Source organism: Vanessa cardui, chromosome 7, assembly GCF_905220365.1.
Source record: "Vanessa cardui chromosome 7, ilVanCard2.1, whole genome shotgun sequence".
Classification (NCBI taxonomy): domain Eukaryota; kingdom Metazoa; phylum Arthropoda; class Insecta; order Lepidoptera; family Nymphalidae; genus Vanessa; species Vanessa cardui.
The window spans coordinates 11606861-11617299 of NC_061129.1; the positions used below are offsets into that span (position 1 = coordinate 11606861).

The window sequence follows — 10439 nt, forward strand, 5'->3', positions numbered from 1 at the left end:
ATGTTTAGCAGTATAACATCAGAGTATATGCTATTCATTTAGTTTCTAATGTGTTGTCGTAAATAGACAAATCGTAATCGTAATAAACGTAAATAAATGTATCAGTATTGCACCCGTGCGAAGTTGGGGTGAGTCGCTAGTATATCCATAAATGGCATGTTTTTTTAAACTTTACCCAAATATGAAAAATATAAAATCAAATCAGAAATCCGATAAAAGAAGACAGCCAGGACAAATTCAACATAAACTCTTTTAAAACGATTTAAAACACCAAAGAAGAAATAATTCGATGGCGACTATCGACCAAACTGTTCTTCAATAAAAAACAAATTTTATTGAAGAACAATATTTAATCTATTTTAATTTAGCTACTGTCTTATTTACAAATGTCAATGACTGCTGACATCAAGCAGTGTCAGTAAATTGAGTAGCTGAATATATTTACATTTTACGTAGACCGTACTGTCATTCTCTCAATGTAAAAGTACAGTTAGATACACCTAAAGTTATAACTTAGAAAGTGCCATAAAAATAAGTGTGAAGTAAATAGGAGAATTAAGTTTTGTATATTAATATCACAACTAAAACTTTAACCAATTATTTGAAGTGATTATGAGTGTTTATCGACCATGATTTTAAAAAAATCTACGGAAAACAAGTCTTCTAAAATCTCGAATAAGGTCATCGAACTTTCTGAATCTGAAAAGGAAAAATGTTCTTTAGAAAATGCCTCAACAACTTGTAAAAGGGAGGTGGTAAGTAATTTATTAAGTATAAAATATTATTATTTAAGGTCACATATTTTATATTAATTATTTTTTAGGGTGATGGTGCACCAGCCGAAAACGAAAAAGAGACTATGGAATCAAAGCAACCTGTAGATGTTGATGAAAAAGTTAAAAGTGTTTACCTTACAGTGGAAATAGATGTAGTTTTCGTGGGGTTACTGCTTATGGCTCTTTGTACAAGGCTTTATAATTTAGAAGAGCCAAGATATATTGTGTTTGTTTACTTTTTATTTATAAATTATATCATTTATGAATATGAAAATATTAATGAAATAATTATTAAAACTTATTGTGTTCATATTTGATTAAGTGGACTAAATCTCTTTATCAAATTTTTATTAATTTGTTATATTTTTATTAATTTCTTAAATACTTTTAGGTTTGATGAACTTCACTATGGGAGATATGTGTCTTTGTATGCTAAAGGAGTATTCTTTTTTGATGCTCATCCCCCCTTAGGAAAACAGATGCTTTATTTTGCTGGGCAAATGGCTGGTTATGATGGTAACTTTACATTTGATAGGATTGGCTCACCATACACTGAGTCAGTACCTGTCAAAGCATTGCGCTTGGTCCCTGCCATTTGTGGCAGCCTACTTGTACCTTTATCATATCAGTTGATGCTGGAAGTATCAACATATCAAATAACTGCATTTCTTGCAGCTGCTTTAGTTTTATTTGGTAAGTAATCTGTCAAATAAAATCCAATTCCTAATTATTTATTGTTGAACTAATCATATTAATAAGTGCAAAACTTTTCAGAAAATTGTTTCCTAGTTCAATCAAGATTTATGTTACTAGAGAGTATACAAATATTATTCAGCTTATCGGGTATACTGTGTGTACTGAAGAGTACTCGGAAAAAAAGTTTTGCTTCAGTTATATGGCTATGTTTTGGTGCTCTTTCTCTTGGATGCTGTTTTTCGTAAGTAATTTATTCGAAACATATAATTAAAATTATTTGACCTATGATACATTTTTGATGATAAAATTAAACTTTAAATACTTATTTCTTAGGTATTAAAATAAAAGGCAGATTATTGACTAAGAGCTTGAACTAAAAAAAAATATACCAAATATATTTGTTAAATGATATGTGTAAAATTTTAGTTCAAGTGTTCTGCACAATAATCGGCCATTGTGACTAATTTCGCAGACCAGATAAATCCCATCTGGGATCATACTCCCTTTACACTTACTTTAAGAAATTTTTGATCTGTGATAAATTGCTTAATTTTGGCCAAGCAAAATTATCTTATCACAAAATAGAAGAAAGCTCTTGTACAAGAAAAGAGGCAAAGGGAATAAATAATAAAGCTAATAGAAATAAGTTAATTACACCAATCTTTTTATATTTTTCAGGATAAAATACTCAGGTCTGTACACATATTATTTAGCAATATTTTTAATAGGAAGACAGATGTGGAAGCGCATCGACCAAATAGAATCGACCTTTAAACTATTCTTGTCAGCTCTGTGGAGGTTCTTCATTCTTATTTTTATACCATTACTGGTGTATGTCGGTGTATTCTATGCCCATCTTTCAATGTTACCGAAAGCTGGACCTCATGACAGTGTAATGACAAGTGCTTTCCAAGCATCACTGAAAGGAGGTCTCGCCAGCATTACTAAAGGACAACCATTACATGTGTCTCATGGCTCCCAAATAACACTCAGGTATTATTTGTACTATGATTTTAACAATAATCCGAACGTCTAGTAATATCATATTAGTTTGTTATAATATTGGTTTACGTGTATCATTTTCTAGGCACTCGCACGGCCGGACTTGTTGGTTGCACTCCCACGCGCATGTTTATCCGGTTCGGTACTCTGATGCCCGAGGATCATCTCATCAGCAACAAGTAACCTGTTACAGTTTTAAGGACGTTAACAACTGGTGGATCGTAAAAAGACCAGATCAGCTCTCTCTTGCCGTATCTCACCCGCCAGACGCCATACGACACGGTGATGTGGTGCAACTGCTACATGGCATTACAAGTCGAGCTTTAAATTCACACGATGTTGCCGCACCGGTCTCGCCTCAATCGCAGGTTAGTTTCTTCTTTTTCTGCCTACCACTTATTAATCCCGACTCTTATGCATGTTACTTTATTAGCTTCTACCGATTAATTGACGTAAAAAGTAGTCTGATGTTTCTAATTTTATTCCATTGTCTCATTCGTCCAGTAGACAGGTCATAACTTAGGTCAAATCCTGAGTTAGGTATATAACGAAATACCACGTTTATGTCTCAAGAAATTCTCAAGAAGGACCCGGAATCAGAAAATTAGGATTATTATACTCGTGCTCAAATACTAGCACGAAGGAAAACTTTTGGTCAAAAGAATATCGTGATCTTTTTAGACGACTGGAATTCATGCAGTCATGGACACCTATCCATGCACTATACATTTCCCGTGCTGTGCAGTTGGCTAGTCCTTGAAATTCGATTTCGATGTCAAATAATTTACATTTTAGGCGGAGGTAAAAATGTTGTAAAATAATATATATTTCAGGAAGTATCTTGTTACATTGACTACAATGTGTCGATGCCGGCACAAAATCTCTGGCGCGTGGAGATCGTAAACCGCGAAAACGAAGATTCAACTTGGGACAGTATTCGGTCCATGGTGCGTCTTATACATGTAGACTCAGGCTCAGCCCTCCGCTACAGCGGCCGGCAGCTTCCATCCTGGGGCTTCCATCAGCACGAGGTTGTCGCCGACAAGGTCATTACTCATCAAGACACGATTTGGAATGTCGAAGAACATCGTTATACCAAAGGTTAAAACTTCTATTTGTTGAAATCAAATAACCATAACTCTTAATAAATAAATAAAAAATCTCAATAGACTCGTTAAATAATAGTACCTAAAATATTAATATAGAATATATGTTCACATGCTTATTATCATCATAAGAAAATAAGTAAAGTTCAGTTAAGTAATATGATAATAATATGATACATTACATCTTTAGCTGAAGACAGAAGGGAGCGCGAACGTGAGCTTGTATCTGCAGAGATGATACCGACAGCAGTCACGCAGCTGTCGTTCTGGGAGAAGTTTCTAGAATTGCAGTACAAGATGATATCGTACTCGCCCGACGCGCCGCAAGGGCACATGTTCGCGAGCGAACCTGCCGAGTGGCCGCTGCTCGTGCGCTCCATAGCTTACTGGCTCTCACCGAACTCTAATGTAAGTGTCTTTCACGAAACAATCTATTCCATTAAACTAAATGACTTAAATGAAAACCATAGTCAATTGAATTAAGCTTACAAAACTTTTCTTTATTTCAGGCTCAAATTCATCTTATTGGTAATTTAGTGACGTGGTATGCGGGAACCATATCAGTTCTAATATTTGGTGCCTTACTCGCTGTGTATGCCATCCGTCAACGGCGAGCGTACGTCGATCTGCCTCCTCACGCCGCGCAAAAGTTCTCTGACGCTGGCTGTATACTCTTCCTTGGCTATTGGCTACATTACTTGCCATATTTTTTCATGGATAGGACACTGTTCCTTCACCATTACTTACCTGCTTATATCTTCAAGATCCTTCTCTTGGCTTATGTCATTGATCACATATTTTACATTTTAAATACCAGTGAAAAGTTAAAACCATTCACACATGTATTCATTATTTGTATCACGATATGGTTGGCGTATATAATAAGAACATATAAGATGTTTAGCGTCCTGAGCTATGGCAATATGGATTTAACTGAGTCTGATCTTTTAAATCTTCGATGGAAAGATACTTGGGACTTTATTTTACATAAGAAAAATTAAGCTTTAAATTTTTCATCTGTGGTAAACAAAAAGAGTATTTTTTTCTAAGAATAGGTTAATAAGAAGAGAATATTTTGATAATTCAATATTAAAGATGCATATTTTTTGAATTTTTTTATCACTACGTATTTCGTGTATGATCTGTTGACATGACCTGTTCCTAATGATATCTAATTAAATTTTAATTAAAAAATCACATTATTATATAAGATATTCATAGGGCAACAATTCCATGATGCCATTCATAGTTATATTAGGTTAGAACAAACAACAAGTCATTATGTGTTTACCTACTCATGACAATTTTATATTAATTATAATGTATAAAATAATAATTGCACAAATAAAGTGTAATTTTTATTATGACTGATGTAACATAACAATTCCGTCCACTACATAATCACATTATACTTATAAAGTTATTGTATATAGAATAAATGATTTTTAAAATACCCTTTGATTTGTTTTTACTGCTTGTTTTAAAGAAAAGGTTTTATAATAATTACAACAACCTTGTTATAAAGTTATTTATTTAAAATGCAAATTACATAAAGAGATTAACGGCGACTGGGTGACGGTTCTACTTCCATTGGTTGTACTGGACGAACTGAAACGGATTCAACTTCAAGTGGTATGATACGCTGTTTCAGTACTGCAGTAGTGCCTGGAGCATATCTGTATGACCCTTGTTTCTTGCCCTGAAAATTATTTTATTAATATGTATAAAAATGCAAAAGTGAGTTTTTTTACAGTCTAATTAAATAAGTGATCATCATCAAACTTTACATACACATTGTTTGTGTTTAAAAAAAATCTATTAACCCTTTCACCGCCAGACTTTTTATCAATTGGCGTGCCCCCAGCGCCCGGCAAATTTAACAATAAATAATACCTACAACAAATAGGGTTGTAGATAAATTTTTCGATGTCGATGTCGATATTTCGCTATAATAATGACATTGTATTTACGAGCTTGGTTAACCAACAACTATATACAGACTTACCTACTAAAGTATACTCAACTACTACTGAATGAATATTTAGAAAATGCTACATTACAATTTTTATACAAATAAGTCGACAAACAAGCGTAGGGCTCATCTGATGGTGAGTGACAACCGTAGCTTGTAACACTAAAAACTAAAAGCAACTCAAGCGCATTGCCGAACACCCCCAGGAGCTCTGGTCACCTTACTCACAGTCGGGCTACTCTATATTTCGAGGAGGATATGTCCTGCTTTAACCCTACCTCGATTTAAATAAGACTAAAAAAATAACTAAAAAAAAAATGAATAAAAATTTTAATTACTGTTCATCAATATTAAAATCTTCGTCTGACATAAATTCGTCATCGTCATCATGATCAGAATCCATATTAATTATTAAGCAGTCGTCATGGTAATTAAAACAGGAACATAAAACTATTACAAAAACACGCGCAACACTAATCGAAAATTCCATACGGTTCAACTCGGTTGTGACGTCATGAACGGTCGTGTTTATCCGACACAGGCGCTGGCTATATTAGCAAAATTGACACAGTCTAGGGATGGGAATTTGCATTTATAGTTGTCCATACAGAAAAAACTAAATCGCTAATTTCTTACAAAAATATATATTTACACAGAGTACAAAGAACACGTTATTAAATAACAATAACTTAATGTGCTTTTTTTATTAAATAACTTGGTATTTAATACAATATTTTTGTTAGGTACTAAATATTCCATATCTCATAAATTCTAACGTTATGTCTCATCACTACGGTCGGATAAATACGACACAGGCGTTGGAATTCAATGCATTTTCGCCTGAATAATATTAGTAAATATACCATAATGCAATATTATTTTATTTTGTTTCTTGATATAGTAAATGTGAATTATACTACAACGACTAAATAAAAGGTTGAATAGATAAACTTTCGAAAAAAATATGTATTTTAGGCTGAAACATCATAATACCTTTAGAAATTGAATATATAATAGACAGGGTTTTGTGTTGGATAAATCCGACACAGGCGGAATGAGCCCGAAATGATTTGTCGGATAAATCCGACTCTGGCGGTGAAAGGGTTAAATTTGGTGCAGCAGTATAAACATAAAATTATTATTATTACATTATTAGCGATTGCACAAGTTACTAGTGAGAATTTTAAAATTATTCATCACTGTAAGTTGTATTTCAATTCAAATTAATTATCAGTTCTCCCAATAACTTATTAATCAAATAAGATTCTTTAGTATCCTAAGCTTGAACCTACCTGAACATTATTTTTTTTTATTCCTGGTAAAAGAAACATCCTGCAGCAAATGAATTGTCCAATAAAGTTACTTTTATAAACACATACCTTAACATTGGCTTCCTCATAAGTCCTCAAATATTGGGCTGGCCCACTTGTGCGAATAACACAAAGATCTACATTAGAACCAGACCCAAGGTCATTGAAGATACCAGCTGCAATTGCATCTCTCACTAATTTTTTTCCTTCCTCTTCACTCATATTCGGCTTCCAGTTTGACTCAAAAACTGCCATTGCTGCTAATGATCCAGAACCTAAAACATTTTGCTTTCAAGTCTATACCATGTTTCACATTCAATAATATTAAATAGAAATGATTTATCTATAGTATAAAATTTATTTAATTATTTTTAGTTTTTACCCATAGTAGCATAGGGAAGTTTATCAACTGATCCATGAGGATAGATACAATAAATGTGAGGTCCAGTTCTATCGACACCCCCAAGTACAAGAGCAGCACCAATGTGGCCTTGATAACGGAACAACATTCTTTTGAGCAATGTAGCGGCAGTCTCGACGGGTACTGTTCTTCCTGTGTGAAGGCGTTGCAATTCTAGTTGAGAAGCAACAGTTTGGGTAGTCATCTCAGTATCAGCAGCAGTACCTGCGCCGCAGCAGTACATGTTCCCGGCTAAGTAATGGATCTTTTCGCAGTTTTTATCAGAAACTACCGTGTTTTCTGTGGCTCTAGTGTCTGCTCCTAATATAACACCATCAGCGTATATAATACCCACAATGGTTGTACCGGTCTTCGTTGCTTTAGGAGCAGGAAATCCTTTTTGTGCCAGAAAAGCATTTCTGAAATAAAATTATTTCAAATAACATTGTTTTCATAAGCTTTTAATAAAATTAGTCAATTATGAATAAATTAATTACCTTTGACAATTTTCAAAAGAAAAACCAGGGGAAGGAACTTCGGGTACAAGTACTGAAGCCATTTCGTATTAAATTTATTGAATTTCAACACGAGAATAAAGGTTCAATAAAAAGTTATTCTATTTAATCAAACCAAGTGAGTTTACAGAATTGCAAATGACGGCTAAGTCAACGTCCGTAGATGACAGTGATAATTTAGAATAGTGCGGTAGTTATTTTCTATAGCAATTTTTGTAGGTAGATTATTACATCCGTTTTTTGTACACAAATAATTTAGATTATAGCATAATTTTTTTTAATATTACTATAAAATATTTAAGTAAAATCTTTTATAAAAAGGAAGGCATCTTGTACTTAAATATAGATTTATTATTTATTCCTGTTACATCACTAAATCTTGACTAGCAACATCCGAATAGTACGAGGCTTTATTCGATTGGGCGTTATGGCAAGATATTTCAACAAAACAAAATGTTTCTTAAGCCTGTGAAGTAAAGCTTAAAATACTTTTAAAAAATATGATTATTGTGGCTGAGGTAGTTTCCTTTTAATCGCTAACCAATAGGAGGAGGACGAATTGTCTGTGGCGTTGTCAAAATATATTTGACAAAAGATGAAAATGTATCGTAGATTTAATGCCTCGTTTTGCTCGTGAAACTTGTTTTATGATTTAAAATAGGTTCTAGTTAGACTTATTCGAAATGTTAATGAATACGGCTTATGTGTTCCTTATTTACTTTCTATCCTCAATTATTGTAATTATTGCCGGTCGAGATTTTTATCAAATACTCGGTGTATCACGCTCAGCAAGTACCAATGAAATTAAAAAAGCTTACAGAAAACTAGCTAAAGCTTTACATCCAGACAAAAATCAAGATGATCCAGACGCTTCCCAGAAGTTTCAAGACCTTGGAGCCGCTTACGAAGCTTTATCGGACCCCGAAAAGAGGGAAATGTATGATAGGTGCGGAGAGGAATGTCTCAAAAAAGATGGTATGATGAACAATAATGATCCTTTCGCAAGTTTCTTTGGAGATTTCGGTTTTCACTTTGGTGGTGAACCACAGCAGCATGAAACCCCAAGAGGAGCTGATATCATAATGGAGCTCACTGTATCTTTGGAAGAACTGTACAATGGAAATTTCATTGAAGTGAGTTAATTTCTTCAACCTTACTTTTGACCAATATGGAGTTATTTCTTCTTGTTATTAATTCTCATTCATTTTCAGATTTAGTTATTTATAGTGATGTATAGATATAGTACCTTAGAAAGTGTTCTTGCCATATTATTTTTAATATTTGAAAAAATTCAACAGATAACTCGTAACAAGCCAGTAATTAAACCAGCATCTGGTACAAGAAAATGTAACTGCCGACAAGAAATGGTAACAAGAAACCTGGGCCCTGGCCGCTTCCAAATGATGCAACAAACTGTTTGTGATGAATGTCCTAATGTCAAACTAGTCAATGAAGAAAGGCTTCTAGAAATAGAGGTAAAATAGAATAACAACTCTTATATTGCATTGATTGCCTTTTTGTTTAGATTTTGTATATTACATTACATATTTGGAAATACAGTGTGGATTTGGATAAATGTTAACCTTTCAACTATAAGGTTATATCTTATCACTGTAATGTATTAAATTACTAAAAAATTTATGACTGTTCTTGTGAATTTTTTACTTTTGATAAATTCCACCCACACCATGAACAACATGGATTCTACTTAAATTGTTTGGTATCAGAGGACTGAGATATTTATATGAAATATGATTAGCATTACAAACACAAGGTACTATCTCAATATAACATATTGTGTAAACTGTGTTTCCGATTGTAGGTCGAAGTTGGTGCTCCAGACAATCATAAGTCAAGATTGAGAGGAGAAGGAGAGCCACATATGGATGGAGATCCTGGAGACTTAGTCATTGTGTTCAAAACTGAAAGACATCCTCAGTTCACACGGAAGGGTGATGATCTCTACACAAATGTTACAATATCATTACAGGTAAAATTGTTACTCAATACTTACTCAGTTGTCCTTAGTTTCGCAATATATGATAATATATATTTTTTTAATTGTTTTCTTGTTTCTATAGGATGCTTTAGCTGGTTTTACTCTGGAACTGGTGCATTTAGATGGACATAAAGTCACTGTAACTCGTGACAAAGTGACATGGTCTGGTGCGCGTGTGCGTAAGAAGGGTGAGGGTATGCCTAACTTCGAGAACAACAATCTGCATGGAAACCTGTATGTTACATTTGACATTGAATTTCCAAAGAAAGATTTTAGTGATGAGGAGAAAGAAGGTAATTATTTTAGTATCATCTTTGCTTAAATATGTAGTAGATCATTTATTTATGACCAAATGGTATATTACAAAACTAAACATATTTTAATATGACACTGTGTAATGACTGTCTTTAGAATAATAATAAACGTAATATATAAAATGCACTATATTCACCACAAATTCTTTTTTCAGCTTTGAAGAAAATTTTGCATCAATCGCCCAACAATAAAGTATACAATGGACTATAGAGTAATTTACTGCCATTATTATAATTTATTAAGTAGTGAAATGTGTGTGTCAGTATGAACAAAGATTACATGATAACATGAGTCTGTGTCGCCTGGGAGATGTGCAGTTTTATAAAATAAAACATTTTATTTAACATG

At 33.3% G+C, this 10439-nt stretch overlaps 3 protein-coding genes across 3 annotated transcripts; 2 read left to right on the forward strand and 1 right to left on the reverse strand.

Annotated features, from left to right (window-relative positions):
- Nucleotides 1-425: 425 nt before the first annotated feature.
- LOC124531334 (protein O-mannosyltransferase 1) lies at nucleotides 426-5031 on the forward strand. The gene is made up of 9 exons (XM_047105858.1): nucleotides 426-755; nucleotides 824-1002; nucleotides 1168-1469; nucleotides 1551-1713; nucleotides 2151-2465; nucleotides 2560-2842; nucleotides 3308-3575; nucleotides 3771-3988; nucleotides 4090-5031. Exons 1-9 carry the CDS (start codon nucleotides 630-632, stop codon nucleotides 4579-4581), a joined length of 2346 nt encoding a protein of 781 aa, XP_046961814.1. The 5' UTR covers nucleotides 426-629; the 3' UTR covers nucleotides 4582-5031.
- A 63-nt stretch (nucleotides 5032-5094) lies between these two features.
- On the reverse strand, nucleotides 5095-7956 carry LOC124531340 (proteasome subunit beta type-7). The gene is made up of 4 exons (XM_047105873.1): nucleotides 7760-7956; nucleotides 7245-7681; nucleotides 6932-7137; nucleotides 5095-5279 (listed from the first exon to the last, which is right to left on the reverse strand). Exons 1-4 carry the CDS (start codon nucleotides 7819-7821, stop codon nucleotides 5139-5141), a joined length of 846 nt encoding a protein of 281 aa, XP_046961829.1. The 5' UTR covers nucleotides 7822-7956; the 3' UTR covers nucleotides 5095-5138.
- Nucleotides 7957-8347: 391 nt separating this feature from the next.
- On the forward strand, nucleotides 8348-10437 carry LOC124531339 (dnaJ homolog shv). Its single transcript, XM_047105872.1, has 5 exons — nucleotides 8348-8910; nucleotides 9076-9252; nucleotides 9600-9767; nucleotides 9859-10069; nucleotides 10246-10437. The coding sequence occupies exons 1-5, from the start codon at nucleotides 8461-8463 to the stop codon at nucleotides 10299-10301; spliced, it is 1062 nt and encodes a 353-aa protein (XP_046961828.1). The 5' UTR covers nucleotides 8348-8460; the 3' UTR covers nucleotides 10302-10437.
- The last annotated feature ends 2 nt before the right edge of the window (nucleotides 10438-10439 follow it).